The following is a 25,121-nucleotide window of genomic DNA, read 5'->3' as shown; positions in this document are numbered from 1 at the left end:
TTGTACAGCTTATTCAGGGATGACATCAAATACAGCTTCTCACGCGAACCAGGGGCTCAGCTGGACACGGAGGAGGTCACTGGCTGTCTATTGCAAGCTTCGAGTTACTCTGAAATGAAGATTTGAAAATATTTGTATATGATATTTTATGATATTATGATATTTATACTACCTTGACATTGAATTATCTCATTGATGTGAAGGATGGAAGGAGTGAGAATGATCATGTTGCTTATGTTGGTATTGTCCAACTTTTCAGGAGTTGTGCTGTTTCATGTTGGCTGTGGTGAAGATGTGTTAGTATTTCTAATAAGATCAACATCAGTTGCGTTGTTGTGAGGTCCTGATACAACTATGAGGAACATTGGAGGGAGTTTTCAAACTCACCCGGGAACAGTTGCTATTCAGACATGATGTCACTCAAACCATGTGATGTACTTAGTTTATCATTTCTAGTTGTTGGAACAACTGCGGCAATGTCCAGTATTTTAGATTTAGGACCCCCAGCACACACTATCTCCCTATCTTAAAAACAAATACCTGGATCCAAACGCACTCGGGCATAAATACCAAAAATGGTCCTTTCGCTCAATGTTAAGGAATCCTTTAAAAAATTCCTCGGCCACTTTTCAAAACACAAACACCTTGATGGAGATATCGTATAAAGTATATCTGCATAACACAAGTTGTGATTTTTTTTCAAATAAGTGATGAGTTACAAAGATAGAGAGTAGAGTGGGATCAAAATAAAGCTTAGTAATTCAGAACAATGAGTTGTCAGACAGTGTGATGACTCTTAACACTTGACTTGACTGCATTTATGTAAGAATATTTATAATGTTGATGCTTTTAAACATTCATGTAGAAAGTGAGCAGCTGAAGAAGTGCCTGGTGAAACTGACTTAGATTCATTATTTGAACAAGATATTTATATATAACCATATTATGTCATCTCATATGAGAAGAAAATATTTTGTTATTTTTGTATGTGTTTTATTTCTCAGGTAACTGAATTAATCTATTGCTATTAGTCATATACTGTACATCACGTAAAAAAAATACTAATTATATTTTTACCGTTCATTGATTTTATTTTTCTCTTGTAATGGTGTATTGCTACTTCCAAAGTGATAATAATTGTGTTGCGTCATTTTTTTTTAATTTAATGTATTTAAAATTGAATCAAAGAAGTGCACTTGATGTTGATTCTCTGTCCTCAGAAGAAAGTGAGATTTGTGTAGGTAGCTGCAGATGTTGATGAGTTGTGGTAGAAAGTAGGAAGGTAGAATAACCATTATATGGCACATAGCCAACACACACGCACACACAGGCTGTGTACCATTTATGCTGAGTTAATGCGCGTGAATAAATCGCCCTATTAGATTCCAAGTATGTTTTTCTCACATGACCAGTGAGCACGTAATGTCCTGCAACAAAGGGCTTAACCACATGTTTGGACAGTCGCCCTGAACACTCCAGTGCAATAACAGGGATGAGCTTCTGTCTCTTGATTCATATATATATTTTTTTAATGAAACTTTCCCGTCACGAGTCCATGAAGTGATTCAGCCTTAGCTATTTTGACCCTCTCTTTTTCTCTGAGTCTCCCTCAGCTCAAACAATGAGCAGTGCTGCATGAAACCTCGGCTTTAATTGATCAGTCGACCAAAAACGATGAGATTAAAATAGAATTTCGTCTCTGCAGCTCATACAATGGCTCCAAACCATGTTAACAAAAAAGTATCTGTTGAAGAACTTCTTTTGTGTTATAGTACCCAAGAAGATGGTGAGGCCTGGGGCTGCTCATATGTGCACTCTACTATCAAATGGTAAAAGGCTTTTCAGTTTGGTGACCTAAATTCTGGCTCGCTGCAGGTTTGGATTGTGTATACTTTGCTCATGGGCAGGGTGCAGTGAGACTTTGTAGTTTGTGGTTTATTTGCACTGCAGTCAAGTTCAGCTTGTTTTCATTTCTGTGCTGAATGTTGGCAGGACAGGGACGTGCCAAGTTAAAATGGAAAATCTTGGCATTTATGAGTAAATGTTGCCATTGTATAAAACATTTTTGATTGACAGACAATAATTGGAGTGGCCTGAAGGTGTGAGTAAAAAATTCGATTCTTTAAACTATTGTATAAAATACATCAGAGTTTGGTGCTGTTTCAAGAACCTGTAGGATATGCTGTACGTCGGCAGCCCAAAGAGAAGGTACTGAACCTTGATCAGTGATCCAAAGTTTAGTTTTTAACAGACTCTCCACTCTTAAGCATCACAAGTAAAGCTGTCCTGTCATTTTAACTTTACCGTCAGAGACCTGCTATTCTCCTGTTAAATGACCCTGACTTGTGTTTGTCTTTTCTTTCATCTTGACTGTCCCATTTTGCCAAATGTCTAAACCGTCTTCCGACAAACATAGTCTCTTTGTCCAGCATTGTCCATGAATGTGTATGAACTCTGGTTGTGTATTAAGACTTGTAATTGAGAGCATCTGCCAGATGAATTTGAACCTTCGTGTGTGTGCGTGTGTGTGTGTGCGTGTGTAATGACTCGGCACAAGTCCTGATTATCTTGGTGACCTGATTTCTATTAATAATCGCTGTATCCAGTTGGATTCTCTGAGTTCTTTGTGTTTTCCTCAGAGATGCTGTGTGGTCCATTCTGTCCAGGATTGGGTTCTGTTGGAGAGGTTTTTGATGTACATTAGTAAGACATAACCATCCTCTCAAACGGTCAACTTCTTAGCTACACAAAAATCATCCGAGGAATGCGATGTTGCCGGAGACAAGTGAGGACATAATAGAGAAGTGAAGTAATAGTGAAGTCCAAAAGAACACCAAGTTTTCCGTCCTTTAAACCTTATAGTAAATTGAAAGCCCCCCTCAGCAATTGTTGGGATAACTGACTTACGACCAAGGTTTAGTGGAGGTGTTTGTCCTTTTGGAGGAGATAACTGAACATAGACTCACAAACATACATTGTTGTAAGCTCATGGCTATTTGAAGATGTTGCCGTGTTAATGCTGGCTTCTCAGACGGTGTTTTCATAGTGTCTATTTTCAGGCAACTGCATCTGATTCATGTTGGGAAATCATCCTCTTGTTCTGTAAGTCTTTAACTCCTGCTGCTATTTCCGTTCCCTCTGATGTGATCAATGCTCCCTGTGGATGTCAGGTGGATGATTTGACTTGAGATGAGCGCTTCTATTTGGGATGGTTTGATTTCTTCCATGCTAGTTGTTGAAAACAAACTCACTGATCTTCAACTCCTCCAGAAGATTGCAGCACAGCATACCTCCCATGTCTAAAGTGGACTTATTAGGTTACAAATGAATTGATGCCTAGAATAGTCCTAGGAAAGCCGCACTACAGAGTCTAAGAATATTTGAGATGACACTCCATTCCCTAGTCCCGCCCGCACAGTCATGTGTTGGCTTACCATGAAGACTTGCTGACAGCCTACAGCAAAAATCTCATCCCAGGTGTCAATACACATGTGTACGACAACTGATAACTTGGGCCTTATGAGTTCCGCCATCGCTGAATCGTGGAATTGACTGATTAATACAGAAACTACTGTTTAACATGGAATGTCGCAGAATTTCATGTGGCTGATAAGCAGCTTTGTGTGGAAGAAGGACGTGCGTTTACGGAACATTTCACTGAGGGAAGCTACGTGTCATGTAGGGCTGAGGGCCCACTGTACAATAAAATGAATGGCAGACATTGACATGTTGGCTAGCATGAGATGACATAGCAAATAATATGGTTCCTTGCTGGGTGACAACTAACGATGGACAAAAAAGTTATCGCAATAAATGTTGTAATTTCTGCCATAACGATAATTATCTCGATGAATACATTTTCATTCCAGTCCATGAGTTGGACACTACAGTCTCTCTTGAAACTGTTTAATGATGAAAATTATTAGTGGAGTTTGTCTCCAACGTCATTATTTCTTTATGTTTAAATACAATAGTTAACTAAGCGTAGAGATGAGAAATTCAGTGTTTCACGTCTCTGGTAGAAGCCGCTGGTGTCTGCTGTATCTCATGTCTCTTAACAGTTTAACTTGAACTATGGGCCAGTCTGGACACATTACCTAGATGCTGTTGAAGAAATATTAAATAAAAAATAAATGATCATTTAGTCATATTCTATTCTCGAAATCATTGTACAAACTGTCAGTCCTTTGTCTTGTGTGATGACTCTCTGCTAAAATGGTTGTTTTCCATTGCCTTGTTGAAGATTTCACTAATACTTTGACAGCTTTAGAATTTGTTGATGGTCCCTAACTGTCGCCGGGTCGTAGCATTAGCGTTGCCCGTGAGACCGTGTGTCCGCGATCAGTGAACCTGAATGGGGACGCAGAAGAGGGCGCCCCTGCCAATACTGGTCTGGATGTCTGTCCAATATCCAACTATTTTCACCACAGTGTCTCGCCAAGGCGCCAGCGCAGCGGGAAACCTGAATATGTTGATATGAACCAATGCAGACAACCGCATCGGAGCCTATGAGGACCACTCCATCTAATAAAATAGACGTAGATCAAAATAAATGCGTGGGCTGACCCCTCAAACATGGAACTGAATACTTTGACTCAGTGGGCCCAAGTCAGATTCACCAGTTTCACCCAGCAACAGCTTAAGCCCAGAAGGTATTAACTCAGCAGTGGGCTAGGACAAAGAAAAGTTAAATAAGGCAAAAGCCACCATTTCCAGAATCATGCTTGCAGAATATGGAATCCCACAGTAAAATATAGATAAAGAGGAGACCAGGTGGACATTTTGGTGATTCTGTCTTCAGTACTCTTCCCGCTATGCGAGAAAACTAACTGGCGATTATGTGTGAGTCACAATCAGGGGAACCTGTGTTGTTGCTTGAGTTATTCGGGCAGAATCGGCTTGAGAACGGAATGTTGTGTCATCCCGGCGCATCAGTTCAGGGTCAGAGGAAGCACTTCCCAACCCCTTGTGTGTAAGAAAAACAAGCAAAACGTACAGGCGACCAGGCTGCCTTGTCCTCCATGATTGGAGTTAAGAAGCTGCTGTTACCCTAAATGACTGGATTTTATTTAGACTCTGCCTGAGGTAGTTTGGAGATTTTCTCAGTGCACTTAGACCTTTTCATGGTTCTCAATATGAGAACATGTTTTTGACAGGGAGACTCTCACACAACAATGTTTTATTACTGTGAATCAAAAAAATAAATGTTTCTATATGGGCAGGCAGGGACCACCAGGAGGACAGAGGAACCATCACTGCTGACTGGTCTGCCTGATCTCTCCTGCAAGCATTGTGGTGGACTCAACACAGCACTCAGTGTTAGGTGTTCACCATGAGTATGCTCTATACACAAAGGGCCAGAATGGCCCTCTCTCAGTGAGGAGTGTACTGGATCCCGCTGAGGACTTTCTTTGACGCTGCAGTGGCTTTGACGGTGATGCAAGGAGTTGAGTGACCGGGACAGAAACAGACTCAACCAGCTGGTTAGTAGGGCCAGACTGCTCCTGGATTATCCTCTGTTGAAGATGTATGGGAGAGGACGGTTATGCCAAGGCAGATCCATCTTGGAGAACTTGCTAAGACAATCTTAGCATGGCGCTGATGTCTAATCTGCCTCTTGAACAGAATGAATAAAGTATTATTTGGTTATTTCTAATGTTATACAGCCTGTGCTGTTCAAGAGCTAGTGGTAGTGTAGACAAAATCTAGATATCTAAGTGTTGGGTTGAGAGTAAAGAGAATACTAGACGCTTTAGGGGTTAAAATATAGACTTTCAGGGTCAGACATGAAGTAAGGAGTGAGACTTTCAGGTAACAAACCAAGACTTTTTTTGAAGGAAAACTACATGATCCAGAACAGACATGTGTTTTAGCTATAAAATTAAGCATTCTGGGGAAAGACCCGAAGGGATATTAGAAAATGTCAAGACCAAGACAACAAGCAGTCAGGAGGAGGGCTGTGGTTTTCAAGGTGTCATGTCCTTGTGGAGACCAACATTTTCGGTTCAGTCCCGATTTTAAGAAATTATTGGAAGCAAAAAGAAGCAAAAAATGTGAAGCAGAAATTGGAGTTGGGAATCAATGCCGAACATGAGCGAGACTTTCATTCGTTCACCTAAACAGTCAGATCCCATGCCAATGTTTTAGGGTCTAAGACCTTCATCATACAGAGACTGATTTTCATAGTAAGATGATGTGATGATTTCATCTATAAGGAACAACAAAAAATCAAGAGTCGTGTGCTCAGTGGAGTGTGTGTGTGTGTGTGTGTCCACTGGAGTGACTCGTCTTCACACGTGACTATGACGAAGCAGCAATAGGCAGGAGGCCAGAGGCGGTGGAGCTGCAAACGCACGCTTTGCTTTCCAGATTATTTCACAAATACATGTTCTTAAGCCAGTTTGTACCCTCAACTCCACCAGTTGCCTCTTTCCATATTGTCTTGTCAGAGCTAGTTTTTATTAGACGCGATCAATGATTCTAAATACACTTTTCCATTTCAGTTTTGGGTGGTTTTGTATTTATCTTTGGTATTTTCCATTTCATTTCAGTCAAGTTCTCTCCTTATATGTCCTCTAAAGTCTGATGATAGAAACCACTGGGCCTCCAGAGATTTGCTGTAAAATATTTTTACTTTTAAAGTGAGATCAGTGTTTCCATGAGTATTTTTATGCCCTGGTGGTACCCACTCAAAAAAAGCCTAAATTGGCAGGACACATGGCACAGTTGGATTAGGTGCTTTGTGTCACCACCTTTTGTGCAGAAAAATGAGAGAAACCAAAAAAGGCTGCCTTGGGCCACGGTGCCCCATGCAAATTGATGCCATATAATCAATGATCACACATTAATTTCCAACAATAGCTGACAGTAATTTTGTATCATAATGAAGCTGGAGAGTTCCTAGAATTATCCACTTTGTAATGGTGATCCAACATCTCCAGCCTATTGAAACCACCTTCTGTTGTCTCCACTGTGAAGACGCACCACACTTGCACTCTGCTGTGTTCTGCACCATCAGCAGCATGGTGTTGGCTTTGGTAAAAGCAGACCCTACAATTAAATCTGTCGCCAAATAATGTACACGACCTTTACTCCCATGTTTTGTGGAAACAAATTTTCAAACGAGAGTTTATGCATCGTGTGTTTGTGTTGACAAAACTAAAGCTGCTATGATGGTGTGTTTTGAAGCTGCTATTTCATCAGCAGAACAAGAATCCTTGATCATGACTGTGTCACGTGACCGCCCATCCCTCCCTGCCCTCACTGTTATGTCTTTTCATGTGGAAGAGATCTCAACTCCCCCTCTTCCGCTCTCCCTCTCTTGGCCACGAGTGAAGAATCAAAACAGTGATTGAACTCACTTCATGTGTTCACAGTTTTGATGTGGAGAATGGCCCGTCCGCCAGCTGCAGTCCCCTGGACCCCCAGGCCTCTCCAGGATCCGGTCTGGTCCTCCACACCAACTTCCCGGGTCACAACCAGCGGAGAGAGTCCTTTTTGTACCGCTCTGACAGCGACTATGATCTGTCACCCAAGTCCATGTCGAGGAATTCCTCCATCGCCTCTGAACTGTAAATACAGACACACTCTACACAACAAGTGCATTCACTCACTCTACTAATATCAGCCATTAATATGTGTACTATGGCTCGGGAGGTACAACAAGTACACATGAAAGACCTGAGACTAGAATCCAAGAACAAAACTCCAACCATCGTCCTCATCTTACGGATCATATACTTTTGATGAGTCTTGAGGAGTATTTACTTGGTGTAAATATGACCCCCTTTGTGACCTTTGTGTCAGATCTTTCAAATGAATGCGCTCCAAGCGGTAAATGGATATCTAGATCTCAATTTACACTCAGAAAGGGACACCCATCCTTTGACCTGAAACCTTCTTCCCTGATTTTTGGAGCTAGTTGATCTTAATTACCATTCCGGCAGCTCTCCTTTCCACAGGACACGAACTGATACTCATCCTTCGCTTGCTAACTTTGCTGTCCTTGCTTCTTTGCAGACATGGCGATGACCTGATTGTAACACCTTTTGCTCAGGTATCTTAACTAATGAACATTGTACTCAGTTACTCAGTTGTATAAAATATATAAGGCACAGTAAAAATAATTTGATTCAAGACATTTAATCTGATGACATTGAATCAAGATGATACACACAAGGCATTTAAAAACGTATTTCTAAAAATAGAGAAATTTACTGGAAAACATCTTAAATGAGGCTGTTTATTTTACATATTTCAGGTCAAGTATAATAAGTAGTTAATAAAATAGCAATATATAAATGAAATAGTCAATGAATGAATAATTAAATTGTTAGACGGAATAAAATAGTGAATAAAAGCCCTGAAATGCTCTGTCTTAGATTTTTTTTATCAACAAAATCAGCTGTGTTTTTCACTTTTCACGAGTGGTGTGTGTTTAAAATGTGATTTAAAGCATTTTTTGTTTCAATTTCATTTTTGTTTCAAATTTTTTCCAGGTTCTGGCGAGCCTTCGAAGTGTCAGGAATAACTTTACAGTGCTGACCAACGTCCAGTGTGCGTCCAGCAAGTAAGTTACTTGTCACGCATGTTGACTGTTGAGAAAGAAGACTGTGGTTTTCCTATTTTACCACAAGATGGTGGGCTCGAGCTTCGAATGTCATCATGCGATGACGTCAATCGCTGTTGCACAAACTATTCCTTATGACCTTAAAGCTGTACTCGAAACTCAAACACTGCCGTGACATTCAGAGCGGACCAGGATCACTCTAGACAATAAGTCCAATAATATTTTGACGCGGGACACTGAGCTGTTCCACATAATGCTTTCCATTTTTGGAAGAGAGTAGGTAAGCTACCGCTAGGTGTCACTGCACATCAGTCGAGTAGAGGAAGGTTGAGGGACACACAGTCACCACCTGTTGTACTTTTAATTTGGGCTATTAAAACAGAAGATGTGCTGCCTAAAATAACCGTATAAAAGTAAGCACTATAAATTTGTTTGTTTGTTTGCCACATTTTACATCGCAGGTATTTATTGATTTATTCTGTTTATTTTCTATTTACTTTCCCTGTACCCATTGATCTAAAGTTATATTTCTCTCCTGCGTGTGTATATAAATAGAACACAGTAGTCCCATTGTGAATAAATCTCTTGTTAAGATGAAATATAGTGACAGACGCCCTCCATTTCAGTGCATTCGAAGGTTAGAATTTTATCTTCTGTGGTGTGAAGAAGCTGTCCACTGGAATCCTCTCTTATTCATCACGGGCCATGACTCTGAGCAGTGGCTGTGGAATTATTTGGTCCATTCAGTCAGTTGCATTTACAGGAACTATAAACCAGCAAAACGGTTATTTTATTTTATGTATTTGGCCAGTCCATCTCTCGTCGTAGTGCCGTCGTAGTGTATGAAGTGCCTTTGCCTTGTCTTCAGTAGCGGCCCTACATTGAATCTCCCTCCCTCTAGATGTTGTTATTTTGACGTTAGCAGTCATTTCCTTCACCAAAACAGTTAATTTGCCATTGTAGTTGCGTAATAACATATTCAATGCAAATCAATTAATTCAACAGGAGAAGTCAATCTATAAAATTAAATTCAGATTATATCACATGAGGTGACAACATAAATTATGTATCAGCGAATGTACATGTTTTTGCAGATGTTTCTGCCGTCCGACAACATTCCAAGACTCTTGGGATACTTTTTTCATCCATCATCATTATTAAACTGGTCAACAATTCCCACTCCTTCAGCACCGGAACAGACGATGGCAACAGGGTACAAGATGCACCTGGGTTTAATCACCAGCGTTTCATTGGATGAAGACCTCCACCGATGTCACCGTTACCAGAATATAGTTTATCAGTGCATTTTATCTTTCAGACACACAGCTTTCATAAGATTGAAACTCTCCATCAGTGATGAATTCTGCCTGTTAATGTGCAGATTGTAATGTGCATGACAACTTCTAGCGCAGCTGAGTGAGTGCTTCAGCTGAGATGAGATCAGTAAGACAGCAGAGGCGGAAGCAGCAGATAAAGATGTGAGGCTGCGTTCCGTCTCTTCACCGTTTCCTCAGACGCTGCTGAGAGCCTCTTCTTCTTCTTCTGTCTGTGTGGAATATTTTAAAGGTGACCTACTTTGTGCAAGTAACACAAGTCGCATCTCTCGAACACATTACCTGTTGACATTTCATGATGTGACATGTAGAGTCAAATTATTTAGTTGGTTTATCACATCATGAACGTTTGATGTAAGCTACTTAATTAATTTAAAAAAATACAAATTTATATTCCAACTAGAAAAGCGCTTCAGTCCACCCCAAACGCGATCTCTCAAAATGTCAAAGAATCCTTTAGAAAAATGACGGTTGTATGGGAGGAACCCGTGCCAGAACGCATATTGGGATGTAATTTGAACACCTTGTGTGTGAGAAATCCTCCCCTTGTGACTGAAACCTTTGGGGCCAGAGACAGGAGCAGTCACTGTATTTAATTAGCGTAAGGTCTACCAAAGAGTTTAAAATAAATATAATACTCCATGACACAAAACAATACAAACAAAATAAAAACAAAATTATTATTCTATCTGCAAAGATTCACTAAATGTGTGGTTGCGTGGGCAATTAGAACCAGTATTCCTGTTCAATAAAGTTAAATAAACTGTTGAATGAAGTGAGAGGGTTAGAGCTGTCTCATGAAGCACGACCACAACTGCACTCTGACATACTTCCACTCTCGCACCCATCCAGGCATCCTGACAGTACTAACGCTGAAGAGGTCTAAATTATGAGACGTGGCAACAAAAAGACATGAAGATAGCTTTTTTGGTCAGTTTTTAAAAAAATATTTTACTTATCACATATTGTTAGCAACAATAGCAACATTTTTCTAACAATAGCAAGTTAGTTATATATATATATATATATATATATATATATATATACACAGTATGTTTTTAGCTCTTCACTTTCGCTTAGGCACAAGTATTCATTTTGCAGAAGCCATTTACTATACTCAGAATATTAGAAGGTTTTTATTCGAATCTGTTATCAACCTGAAAACCCCCTCTCTGACGTTGGTCCCTTGCAGGAGATCTCCGGCCGCTGTAACTCAGCCTCCCATCACCAGAGTTTGTCTGCCAGGTAAGACACTCTTCCATGCTTTGTGTAAGCTAGCATACGCTGCCTGAGTGGATTTAGACTGGGTCTCTTCAACAAATAATGTCACAGGAAAATGTTTTTCCACTTTTACCTGTTTCCACCCAGCTTCACCCTCTTCCTCCCAAACTTGTAGACGTGACCACTTTCCCTTCCAACAGTGTTCGTCTGCGGCACAGACCATGTAGCTCAGACTGTTTTGTCATCAGGCTCATTAAGCTTGTTGAAAAAATACGTGCACACCCACACACCAACCCCCCACCCCCTCATACACACACACACACACACACACACACACACACACACACACACACACACACACACACACACACACACGCAATCTGATAACTCCTCTCTCCCCATCATCACATTTGATTTGGAGCCCATTTGTTGTGTTTGTGCTTGCAGATTAGACTTAGAGTTTTTGTGAGTTGTCAAATTCATCTGCAATTTATTCTTCAATCTGCGATGAATTAGGGGAATGTTGTGTAAGCTTGGTCATCTATCGTTTGGACACGCATGAGCACACAGTTGATCAAACGTTTGGCATTATAAAATTCTTTTATCAACGGTTATTCATTGGCTGTGTATAGGGCTGGACGGTAGGGCAAAAACAATTTCACGATTTAGATTTTTATCATGATTTTATGTTTTGACATGAGCTGGATTTTAAGTGCACCAAAGCACTTGATGTCGATTTTTTTGAAAATGGTCAATTGAAAATGCTGAGCAACTTTGAACAGAAAAGGAATTATATTGTCTAGTTATTAGACCTGATTATTACAGGTGCTGCAGCGTTAAACCATGACTATTTATTCTAGATTCAACTTCTTCAAAGTAGACATCCTGACAGATTCCTTTCACAGATTATTGGCTTGCAAGAAAACATTCCGTCTTTATGTGACTTTCTGAGTTAAGGTTGGCATATTGATACTAATTTACCTTCCTTTGCATAAATGTATGCTGTTAAATCTTTGGCTTTCATTCCATCAGATTGTTAAACTTATAACTCTATTGCCTGTTCAACAAGTGTCAGTAGAGGTTTCAAAAGGCGTGACATTAGCTCTAGTCTTCAGCGCAAGAGAAATCTGTCATTCTGCCGTGACTGTGAGTGATCGAGTTAGAGGCGAATTAGGATTAAAAAAGTAAAAAGTGGCATTTTTGAGCTGCTTGTTTGCTCCGACGGTGAGTGTGTAGCGTGGTGATGTGGGGAGAGTTGGCGGCGGCGCGTCAGCATCTATATTTTAGACCAAAAGATCCATATGGTCTTCTCACTTTTGCAGATCGTGAACATGTTCCAATTGTAATATTGCACACTCCTAGCAATTCAAACAGATTCAAACTACTAATTCAAACTATTTATTATTATAGTCATAATTTTTCAAAATGGTTTTCAATTGTTTCTGCTGATTCTTTTATTTATTTAGTTATTTATTTATTTGCAATTAGTCAATAATATTTTATATTTTGACTTTCAGTACATGATTCGTCAATTATGGTCAATTAAAAAAATTCCAGGAATCTATCATTCAATTGAAAATGTACACTTTTTTTCTTATTCTTTTATTTAGTTATTGTGTTCAAAACCTTTGTTTTGGACGCCAAAGTTCTGACCCGGATTTAACTGTTGTACATTTCTAATCTGTTATGGAAAATTCAATGCTCCTTATTCACGTAAAAAAGTCATTTTAACCTCATTTACTCACTTAAATATTTTGCTGAATTATTTTTCTTACTGTGCCTGTTCCGATGCTCTTCTCTTCTTATGTGAGGATGTACCAGTAAGGTGCCCCTAGGAAAATTGGGAGTAAAATTGGGGATGGGTACTCTGTATGTTAAATGAGCAAAGTGTGGTTCTAGAGAGGTGCCATTAGTATTCAACAGGTCATGGAGTTACAGGAAGAATTTCCTTAATTTTCCTGTCAGATGTCAATGGTTTTTCTTGTCTTTGTACAGTAGTTGTGTTGTGACCGCTGAGGGTCAGAGGCGCCCTTGTACTTCATACACAATTTTAGGGTGTCATTAACTGCTGTCCTTCTGTGCACAATTGTGTTTCCAAATCTTTTTTTTTCAACCTCAAACTGACCATCATCATCTTTTGTCCGTTGATTTCTCTTATGAGAAACTGTGCCCCACCTTATGTTGACATTTCTTTCTTTCACGGTAATGTTTCTGTGTTAATTCTAAGTTTGTCAAATAATTCTTGGTTTTGCTTGATGTTGTATGATTGTGTCTGTGTGCGTGTCTGTGTGTTGGTGTGTGTTTGTGTGTGTGTTCAGTCTTGTGGCTATGATTGACGTCAGCAGGCCTGTGTGGCTTCTGTTGACTTCCTGTCAAAGCAGATGGACTCAGTTTTCACTTCCTTTTTCTGAACCACAGCATGTCAGGTGTGTGTGTGTGTGTGTGTGTGTGTGTGTTCAGCCTCAAGAAACAAGAAATGTGACATTTAAATAAAAGGCAGCTCACTTCCATGCTTGTTTACGGGTTTTACTGTAAAACATGTTGACTGTAGTTATTGTTGAGATTGTACAGGTATTTATGTAGTTTAACTATTGTGTTTGTGAGTTGTGTGGGTCTTCATGAAGTTTTATGATTCAGCTACGTGCTTAACGTGACAAACATCCCTCATACAGCACAGGAATCAGGTTAGTATATATGCAGTACCTAACCCTTGGTATATACCAGCATGAGTCAGTAAAAAGAATGGCTGCTTTAAAGTAGGTAACCTCATTGGTAGTAGTCATAAAAGTGGTACTAATGTTTGCTAAAGTTATAGTTTTGATGGTGGAGTTACATTATAGTGAGTTATTTTGTATTTTGTCATTTTAGAATTAGCAAAGGAAGACTTGAATAGCAATACTGTTAATAGCAGAAGTATATAATTTCTAGTAGTATTAAAGTAAGAAGTAAACGTAAACTAAAATTTTATAGGTCTGGCTGTGGAAATACTGAGATGCAGTACCAATGTTAGTAGCTCCAGTTGTAGTAGTTGTCCTGTTCAAGTAATAGTAACTGTAGAAGTACTGAAATTGAGTTGTTTTTAAAAGCAGTTGAAGCCACAAAAATCATAATCAAAATTCTGAATTAGTAGTGGTAGTGACATCAGTAGTCGTACTGGTACAAGCGAAATCTTTGAAGCTCCTGTTCCTAAAGAGGTCACGTAAGAAAGACAGCATCTGGTTTAGGTCTGTTAAGAATGATCGACTTGTCTGTTGCACGTTGACAAAGCAAGCACTAGCTTAACTGGCAGACAATTTCACGATAAATGAAAAAGTCATTTGGATGGGAGGATAAATACATATTTGAGCTGTGACAGCAGACTTACAAGCCTGATTCTTAACATCTGGGCTGGAGAACGGTGACACATTTGCGGTCTCTCAGCAGCCATTTAGCTTGATTATCAAAGTCTGCTCACGTCAAATCTCTTCTTGATGTCGGGAAAGGTTCACAGGGTTCATTCAGCAGCAGGGCTGTCAACATCCTGTCAGAGCAACTCATGACGGAGTTTAATCGCCATCCTCTTTCTTTCACAAGCGCGTGGAAGGTCTCAACGTCATCAACCCCTCACTTCCAAGTGAGTCCTGATTCATGCTGTTTATTCTTCAACTTCTTCTTTATTCACCTGTTTGTTGTTTGGCAGAGGACGAGTGGGACGGCAGGAAGATCAGATTGCGCCTCACTTCCTCTTGTAGAGTCATCGTTTTAATTGTCCACAGAAATGTGTCAATAGCAGTATCGTGGAATGTGAGACAATAGTGAGAAGTGGGATTTCAAGAATTTAGGAGAAATCATATTTGTGCTCTGGCTACTGCAAAAATAGAGAATGTGTGTGTGCTGAGGACTTGGGTTGCTGCAGCTGCGATGAATCAGGGGCAGTGGAAACACATGCGTGTATCATAGTGGGTGTGTATCGGCTCCACCACTGGCTGGTCGTGCATTTCACACCTAGGCCTGCAGTGATGTCCTACCATGTCTGACTTCAAACAATACCTCTCATAATACCATTAGCTGTGACACCACAGCTGGAAAATAGTATCCACGTGCATACTACGTACACACTGTCTGATCTTTCTCTTCCTCTTTCTGACTCTTCTTGCATTTCACAAGAAGCCTCATGATAAAGTATCTCCGGCTGTCTACGTTGTCCTGCGAATTTGATTTCATGTGATCAATTGCCATTGAGAGAAGTTAGGTCAGATGTTAGATATTTCTTTTGTTTTCAAGTCACTCTTCAGGAGAGTAAATGCACGGTCACTTATGGCCTCATGGTCCTGTGTGTGTGCGTATGTTTGGGGCGAGTTATGCAACCTGGACTGACTCCATCTGTCAGTATCAGGTCTCACCTGTAACCTCGTTCTCCACAGGGGTGAGTGGAAACATCCATAGAGCTGCTGGTTTGCTTGATTGTATGTTTGTCATCACCTCTTCTTCTACTGTTTCAGCAGAGCACACTGTATTGTGGCTGCTCTTATTGTGCCTCGAACCTCTTTAAGGCACCGGGAGTGGAAACCTTTATTAAGACACAATATGCTGAGGTCGCCTGGGCTAGGACAATAAGAGCATGACAAAGTTGGATCTCAAACAAGATTCAGGGCAGGTACAGGGCCTCACTGCTCACTCTGAATGTTGGATGGCTGACGTGAGGAGAAACTTGCCATTCATGATGTATAACGTTTGCATCTCATGAGTTCATCTCTCATCAGGGATTGTCACAGCAAGATACTTGTTTCTAAGATACTGAAATTGTTTGCTTGACTTTACACATTTTGTCCAGTCTCAACATGCCTGGATGCTAGCCAGTGCAGGAACAGTACACTACAGGTATGTTTCGCCACATTCTTGACAAGTCTGTTAAATATTACGTTTGATTTAAGATGATTACACAATCTAAAGTTGCAAAGCTGCTTCTATGACTTAAAGAGCTCTCAAACTCTCCTGACCTTAATCTCACACACACACATGTGGGTGTTTGTGTGGTTCATGTATAGGTGCCAGACTTGGTCCTTTAAATCTCTCTGTGTCATGCTATTGTACGGATGTTTTTCTATGAGGCACCCCACTGGCTACAATGAATTCTATGCTAAGAATAAAGAGGTTTGTGTTGTCTCAAAACAGTAACAAGGACACATCAGTGAAAGGTATTAGAGGACAATATGCACCTGTTGAGCAACAAAAAGCCAAACAATGCATGGAGTGAAAATACAGCAGTTAAGAAGTTTTGGTGAGATCAAATTTCACGCTCTGTCCTAGTGTCAGCATTTGGTCAAGTCAACAGCTGCCCCAGGCTGTACTTTGTTCAAGTACATACATACATCTTCTTTTCTGCTTTGTACTCCTGAGGAGGGTCATGGGAGGAGCTCTGCCAATCTCAGCATCAACGGGCGATAGGCGGTGGACATCCTGGACGAGTCACCAGTTGTCACTGGGCAGCACACGTAAAAGACAAACAGCCATTCAAGGAGCATATAACTTAACAGTATGTTAAGACATCAAAGCATGTTAGTGGCTTGTATATCTTCTTACAGATGAACAAGTCAATCAAAGAAATGGCTCACTTCTGAGGTGGTTGTTCAAGGCAGGATTAACATACATAACAATAATGAAGAAAAACACATTTTTTCGTAGCAGAAAAACTGAGTATGACTCCTTGATTCATGTCATCGGATGTGATCGTCCAATGTTTGATCTCAGCCATTATCTGCATGATGAGTGAGCTGCAGTCGACTTCAGACCTGTGCGTGCAGGAATGTAAGGAGAGTTGATGCTCATGGAGGTTTGGAAGGAGGAGATGAGGAGTGATGGGGTGAGAGGACAGGAGAGATCGCAGACAGATCAGGGAGTCTCAGACGTAGTTTGGAATTCAAAGGTCGATTAAGCTACATGAATCTCATGGTTCAGATCAAAAGGAGTTTTGTATACATCTAGCAGAGATTTCAGTTGATGTATACCGAAAAGATGTCTTCTGAAAAGATTCCTGCATAAATGTTCTTATCCTTTGTCGGCCCTCCCTGCTCACTTGTACACAATATTTTGAGGATTTTAGCTTTTAAGTGCTAATTTGAGTCCTTGTGCCGTTTTATTAATGAAATGCCCACTGCTGCATCACCAAAGGATGCAAGCCATTACCAAAGGAGTATTGACTGAGTGAGACTTGCACGTTCAGACACCTCCTGAAGTCAGAAAGAATGGTCAAGGACGTGTAATAACACGGTCAAAACGATTCACTCAAGTTTACTTTCTGGAAATCAAAATGAACTGCTATAAGAGCAACCTGAAAAAAATACAAAAAAGGGGCAGATATTATAAGAACTGTTCTTCTCTCTGTTCCTTTTCGATCCCTCAGATCAGGTGGACAATGGAAGAATTGTTGTATGTTTGATGTGGGCTTGAAATACAAAAAGCCATTTAATATCCATTCATACAAATAAACATTGCTTACATTTGACACATTTTACAGTCCAAATTTCTCCATGGAACACTTCAGGATGTCATTACTGCGTTTTGTAGACAATGTAGTGTGTTCCCTGTCTGGCCAAGACCTTCTAGTCTCACATGAAATAGCTAAATGTGAAGCATCCTGGAGGAGCTCTCCTTCTGAGCGCTTCTGATCATATTGAGGCCCTGGCTTCCAGTTAGGGTAGGATGCTGTCCAGTTTGGCCACTTTTTTCCCTCGGGTTGATCTTTCTTGACATTATCATGTTTCACTCTGGCTTTTTACCGTGATCAAATGTGAGAATGATTATAGTTTCTTAAGCACTGGTTCCCTGAGAACAGCTTCGACCACATGATGTACATCTCGATCATGTGATCTCCACTGACAGGCTGCCCTGTCAAGATAACTGTAGTTTAGCTTGAACATGTGACATCAGACGACGAGAATAACAGGACAAAGTGCAATATTTTCTGTGCACAGATCACATTTTAACGTCTTCCTATTTTAGTCTTCAGAAGAACCCAAACATGTCACACTTACCTCCAGGGAGTTGTTCTATAAATTTGACATGATTATGACAGCATCACATGGCACTTTTCGAATACTTATCTTTATGCACTTCATGCTTGAAGGAAGATTTGGAAGAATGTTTTATGATAGATGGTCATGGGACCGTTGAAGTGGGAGGAGGGAAGCAGTAACTCTTCTCACCTGTCTGGATACTGCATGCAAATCTTGTCATGCGAGAACCGCTTTTCCCGTCAGATCTGGCTGCTGTTTCCTACAGTACATTGCAATGAAACCTGGCAAGTTTGGCATCAAGTTTTGGGTGACTTGCAACTTGAAATCAAAGTACATTTGCAATGTCCTCCCATATCTTGGCAAAGACCCCTGTCATCCCCGTGGGGAGAGACTGTCTGAAAGCGTAGTTATGATGGCTGATGGAGCCATTCATGGATAACAAGGGCAGAACTGTAACTGCTTGACTGCTTAGCCAGGTAATGGTGTGGGTAGATTGGTAGTATATTCCTGACTGTGTTCATTTAAGTATCAGAAATGAATTGCAGATTGGTGTGTAATATCGAATGTCGGCTGGACTAGTTATAGCTATACGTGGTCTTCCGTTTCAGGTGGGCCAGGAAAGAGCTGCTGTTTTGTCATACATGTATGTCTAGGTGGCATTCTGTGTTAAATTGTACATCAACTTTGTTTCTTTCGAAACTTCGGCATGCAACGGAATGCCAAGTCTGTTCGAGCTGTGGTGTCCCTCCTGTTTTCCCTGCTGTAGTCTGCCAAACCCTTTTTCTTGGTCTGGAACAGGTCGTAATAGCTCTCAGTATTTCTGTCGTCTGGTCTGGTGAAACCTCTTTACCATTCTGCTGCTTTAATTACCTCGCAGAGGTGACTGTACAGTAACAGACAGAGGGTTCAACTCTCAAACAAAAAAGGAAAAAAACCTCATCCCACGTCATGTTTGTCCACCAAGGCGCTGTGTGAAAATAAACTGAATGTGAGTTGAAAACTTGTGGGTGACTTTTAATCCCTTTGTTCCCAGGCTGAGGCCCAGGGCAGGCTGAGAGGGGAAACCGAAGAGAAACAGCACGTAAATGTTTAAACAGCTGACAGGAGAGAAGCAAAGCTTAGTTTACTCACCAACATTTATGTAATTAAAATAAGTGGACGGGATTAAGTGTGACAGCGATTATGACAGTAACTAATGCCAGAGAGACTTTGAAACCACAACCCATCTTGATTTTTATAGCACCCTCCACATGCGCTTAAAGTTGCATGTAGGTGAAAACCCTACAGAGGTGGTCATCATATAATAAACCTGCATGCTTGGAGAGAGCAGTCCCACTCTAGCGTTCAGATTCAGGGACCTGTGTCAAACATTTCAAACAGCTGTGCTTTAAAACTACACAATCTGCATCCAGGCACAGCCACCGGCCTGACGGTAGTGTGGATATCAATGATGTTGTGCACTGTTCATGTTCTGAAGTGTTGGAGAAGGCTGATGAATACACCTGAATTTGAAAAGAGACTAGGAGCAGTGGTAACTTGAGACCTGTGTACGGCCATAACTGAGTGACTGTCTGAAGGAAAGGTGACGTGTGTGAACGTGTGCTGGAAGGAAGTCCTCAAGTCCTTGCTAGGCAGCATTGTGACATAAATGAGGAAAGAGGCCAGTGGGACAGCAGTGACTTCATCCCATGGACAAAGCCAGGTGTTCGGACATCCTCCAGCACCACCACCACGGGGCTTTTCCAACTCAACAATTCTTCTGTCACTCTGCAGGGACACATGATTTCCTCGGGAGTGTGTCATGGTCTCAGCAGACAGCACATGGTTTGGCCAAGGCAGGGAATAGATGAGCCCAAAATTGTTATTATTTCCAGGTTTCAGAGTGACACAGAGGAAGTGACCTCTTTGAGTGTTTAGAATATTCATGTGGTGCTAAGGGGTGTGACCTAAATATCTTCTACGGGTCAGAGTTTTTGACAAATTCACACAGACCCGGGAGAGCAGCGAGCGGGTCACGGTGGTCCCCCTCTGACCAACATCTTAACATAACCCTAACCAAATTAAAGAAAAATGCAAGATGAAACATGGAATTAAAATGACATGAAACGTACAAAAATCTTATCTGACAGCATAATTTTATTTTGATCATCTTCTACTATTAATAATTAATTCATTATTTCAAAGTATTTTTCCAGCCTTTTAAGGACTTTCGCATCAAGTGACCAAGTCCCAAGGCTCATGCATTTCTCAATTCCTTTTGTTTGAAACAAGATTCCAGTATGCTCTTGCTCCTGTACACTGTAGTTTTTCAACTCTGCTACACTGGAAACACTCATATCTGGAATGCATTAAGTCCGCAAGTTCAGACTTTTTATTTTTTGAGCTCATTGCCCCTGGAATATTTTGATCGCAAATTCCTTGTATAAAATATGTGCAGGGCAATAATATTGGGTCCAAAAAAATGTCTTTTGGTTAACAAAGGGTAACAAATTCTGACATGTCTGCTTTACCGCTTTTTCATTTTCAAATATATCACATGCATGGCCACTTTCATACTTCATTATGTTTCAGACAGGGGCCTCACGGTGGCCTAGTGGCCAGCACTCTCGCCTTGCGGTTCGATTCCTGCATGGAGTTTGCATGTTTTCCTGGTTTCCTCCCGCAATCCAAAGACATGCTCACTCTGTTTATTGGACTCTCTAAATATAGGTGTGTCCTGTCCAGGATGTATTCCTGCCTCTTGCCTAATGGACTCTGGGATAGGCTCCACACAATCACTTTTATGCAGCAAGAATATCATCACATTGAGAGTATACTGACTGGCAGAGATTCATGAACCCTTTGGGAGGTTTGCTCTGGCCAACTGACCAGTATATACATGGTTACATGGCCAGGAGTCTTGTAAAGATACTGACTGACTGACATCATGAACCAAAACTACGTTATGAATGACCTTGAATTCCTTTCTGTACGATACTGAAGTCTGATGATACAAATGGAAAGACGGGACTGAACTATTACATAAGACATAGTAGACATACTTGGGGACATATAAAGTGAGATACTGAATGTGTCTTGATCTTGCACTTGCTGGCGACATCAAGTCCAACTTAATCTCGCATGTAAAGAGTAAATGTTCAGGTCAGACGTCATTGGTGTCATTGAGCATGATGGCGATCGTAGTGCACTTGGGGTTTTATCTCCACTCCAGTACAAAGTGTGCACCGACCTTGTCATACCTGCGTACACTCTCGACGTGTCACTAACCGTTAGTGGAGGGTCTGGAGTTCTACGCTCATGGAATCTGACCATGTGTGATGTATCGTGACAGAAATCAGTGTTGACAGAAGAAGCTGTTCTTTGCCAAGCATAACAGATAACAGTGTTTACCTTCAGTCTGTGTGTTTGTGTGTGATGAACATCATTCTAATGCCAGTGTGTGGCATGACAGGTAACTGCTGCGTGTGTGCGCCTGCAACAGATATTCAATATGATGTAACCTGAGTATGATTCAGTAATTTCTCTCTAAACGAAACTGAAAAACATTGTCTGCCCAGTTACAAAAAGGAGCAATGGAGAAAACACACTTTTTTTTCATCACCTGTGACACAGAGAACTTAACTGATGGGACATAGTCTGTGACGTAACAAACACCCACATCGCCACACTATGACACATTAGAAAGTAGTTTGGGTGATAGTGGGAGTTATGACGTGCACACCAGTGGACAGTCACATGTAAAAGAAACATATTGCTATATCTATTTCAGCTCAAATAAGTCGCGCAAGTAGATTGATCTACAGTAGCCTGGAGTGCACAAAAAGTCTCATAAAAAAGGGATTCGTGAGAAAGGATAAATATTTACAGAAGTAAAAAACAGCAACGTGTCACTTAAAACAAACTGATGCCTTGACCAGACATTAGGTCCTTCCATATGAAGACAGAGTTGGTCACCTCTACACCTGTCTTGTGTCCGATAGGCCAGTTGTCCACCCAGTGCCCGCATTTTCAGTCTACAACTTTTTCAAACCTGAGTTCCAGTTTTATAAACCCAGGTTTTTGTCATGGTCTGTACGACCATACTTCACATTATTGAAAATGATGATGTCCTGGCTCTGTCGCTCCATTATATCTGAGAGCATGGACTGAGCTCATCGTGTCTGAGCTTGGACAGGTTGACATGATGGCAAAAGATGTGTTTTCGTGTGGATAGGCGGATTAACACAGAACGCAGCGTACTCACATAACTTCCAAAGCTTCTCTTGTAGTCTTGTAAGGATGCATTTGATTGCAGCGTTACATTCCACTCACTTATTTCAAACATATCCATATATGTACGGTAGTCCCTCAGTCATTGTCTCAGCTGCTGCAAAACACAATGATACAAGAAATATCATGGCGGTAAATATGCAGTGGTCTATAAATATGCATATATCTGTCTCCTTGTGCCCCCTCCAACATGTTTGTCCTTGGTGCATGCTTACAGTACATTAGCATCAGGTAAATGTGACCCGGGTTGCAGACAACTAAGCTGACTAACTGCCTTGTCTATGCTCATGCAGAAATCAGTTGTGAAATAGATTTTAGAATAAATGACATGATTCATCTGAATCAATCCACACCAATCTAAACATCAGTGGGTGGATAAGTTGTCCGACTATGACATAACCGTCTGCTGTGAAGGGTTAATCCAGGACTCTGCTGCTCTGAGAGGATCGTTGTGCCGCAAAGAATGTGTGAGGATGACACGTAAAACAAAAGTGCCCATTAGACTACAAACAGGAATAAAAGCCAAGGTGTGAGAGTGAAGCGCCCAGTGGAGGGCTGGAGAGGATAATAAACTACACTTGGTCAGACATCTGAAGCGTTGACCCGGCTGGTAATGACTCTAACTCCATTCTCTTCCCCAAATGAGATGCAGCATTCACCATAAAGAGGTCATCACAGCACCGCCAACACCTTTTATTGAATAGAAACCCTTGTTTCAAAGTGAACCCCGGACACGGGTTTATTAAATAGGATTCAGCTGAAAACAAATAGAACTAGACTGAAAAACAAACACTGGACCAGACAGATCATATGTTGTTGTTCCTGTATGAATCCAGACCTCCAGCTTCTCAACGGTAGGGTTGTGGTAGTAGCCAACCAAATTCAGGAGTTTTCTTCCTATGCCAAGGATATGAATGATTACCAGGACATTCAGGAGACAGAGTCATCTGTGTATGCGTCTATACTGATGCCACAAGCAGCCTTCAACATTGCATAGGTGTTTCAATGGAGTGAAAAAAAAACGTTTTCCTTCCAAGCGGTGAAGACATGTTGCACACCGGGAAGACGTGGGGATGCTCAATGAATTACATTGGATGTCACTTGATCAACTGACACGTTGCTACGTGTTGAACAAAAGGAGCGCCATCCCTTGCCTTACCAAACCCCTACCTCTGTCTTTCTTTTACGTGACCTTACATTGTCTTGCGACGACTGGAGGCCACATCTATAAAGAAGCAGTGATGACATTCTCAGGCAACCAAACCACCCTTTTAGACACCTTTTAGGGCGCTTTCAGACTACGGGTTCTGACTTGGGTGGGTCCAACTCGCCACCTGCTGTGCAGCCTCGCACCTCTGCGCCTCAGGCGATGCCCTTTTTTTTTCTTCTCTGCTGGCGGCACTCTGCGCAACATAGCTGGTTTGTGACCCATGATGAAGCAGGTCTCAAGGAAGTTGTCATCAGCCGCGCGACAAGTCGTCCTCACCTCAGGACTGAATTGATGACGGAGCTCCGCCACGGCTCTAACACAATGTGGCGTTTCACAGCCAAAACTAAACATGAAAGTGTGTTGTTTATTAAGTAGCGGAAACAAGCAGCGTAATACGGAGCGTCTTGATTGATCCACGCTCAGTTCAGATCCCGATGTCAGAAATGAATATTCTGGTGATCTTCAGTAACTTGGGGAAAATCAGTTTGTGTTGAGTTATTAGTGTTGAGCCCCAAAACCTGTTTAATTATACTGTACTGATAAACATCTGGAAGGCTGGCCCTAATGTTGCTTAAAAATAAAAAGCCTTGAGGTTTGAAACTGTGACAGAAACAGGTCTCTCCAGTCCAGCCCTTTTTTTGTTGGTGCACTTTTTATTTGCTTGTTTTGCTGAGAAGTTGAAGAAGGGATTTTTATTTGTTTGTGTTGGCTTTCCCTCAAAATTTGACTTCTTCTGTCGTTGCCTTGTCCACGATATTTAATCAACACAATATAACAACACAATATAGAAACAGTTGACAAACCAGGCTTCAGTAATTCAATTAATACTGATTTTAAATTCATAGATTCAAATGTAAAGCTCATTTGTACAGGACTTTTTACATATAAAACAAAATTCACTCAACAGTTTCACACAGGCTTGTTGTGTTACTTTCCACCTGTGTTACATCGTCTCTCTTTATTCATCTGAAAGTCATAGTGTTCAACCCAGGATGAATGAAAAGGAGCCATTCACAGCTGAGGTAGAGATGGGAAGAACAAACACCCTGTTATAGTACTTCAGTACAGTTTGCTTAATGTTTGAGCATGAACACAGCGTAGTAGCATTAGTTTGGATGAATGGAGTCAACAATTTCACAGAGACAGGAATGATAGAATTCAAATAGAATTCAGTGTCATATGCAGTGTTGACTACATATGGCTAGAGCATCAGTGCTGCTTGAATTCAGCGGCTTTGTCATCGTGTAAATACTGTACTTCACAGGACCCAGCATTCTGTGGTGCTAACTCAGTTCACATAGAAAGTACCTGCAAGTAGCTTATTAAAAGAACCATCTGACACCACATTAAAACTAAACTGGTCATTCAAAATACTGCCCCCTTTCATCTCTTACCTTTTGATCAAGTGAGAGAATGTGTTTTCATGCTTATTTCATCCACATCAGATACATGTATCTGGCCGTGCCATTGGAAACACTCAACATTTCTAATAAGATCAATGCAGCTAACAGCTTTAATCCAAC

The 25,121-nt window shown here is 41.0% G+C and overlaps 1 protein-coding gene across 5 annotated transcripts in view; it reads left to right on the top strand.

Annotated features, from left to right (window-relative positions):
- Nucleotides 1-25,121, top strand: part of pde4ba (phosphodiesterase 4B, cAMP-specific a) — a 148,448-nt gene that overhangs the window by 86,586 nt on the left and 36,741 nt on the right. For all 5 annotated transcript variants that reach the window (XM_053881139.1, XM_053881147.1, XM_053881156.1 and 2 more), the window contains 4 exons: nt 7,377-7,571; nt 8,020-8,056; nt 8,499-8,569; nt 11,096-11,148. In XM_053881139.1, coding sequence (XP_053737114.1) covers nt 7,377-7,571; nt 8,020-8,056; nt 8,499-8,569; nt 11,096-11,148 — 356 coding nt within the window. The remainder of the gene's footprint in view (nt 1-7,376; nt 7,572-8,019; nt 8,057-8,498; nt 8,570-11,095; nt 11,149-25,121) is intronic.

Source organism: Synchiropus splendidus, chromosome 1 (genome assembly GCF_027744825.2).
Source record: "Synchiropus splendidus isolate RoL2022-P1 chromosome 1, RoL_Sspl_1.0, whole genome shotgun sequence".
Taxonomy (NCBI): Eukaryota; Metazoa; Chordata; class Actinopteri; order Syngnathiformes; family Callionymidae; genus Synchiropus; species Synchiropus splendidus.
Note: the sequence above shows the minus strand (reverse complement) of the source record. Positions and strands in the feature narration are given on the sequence as shown.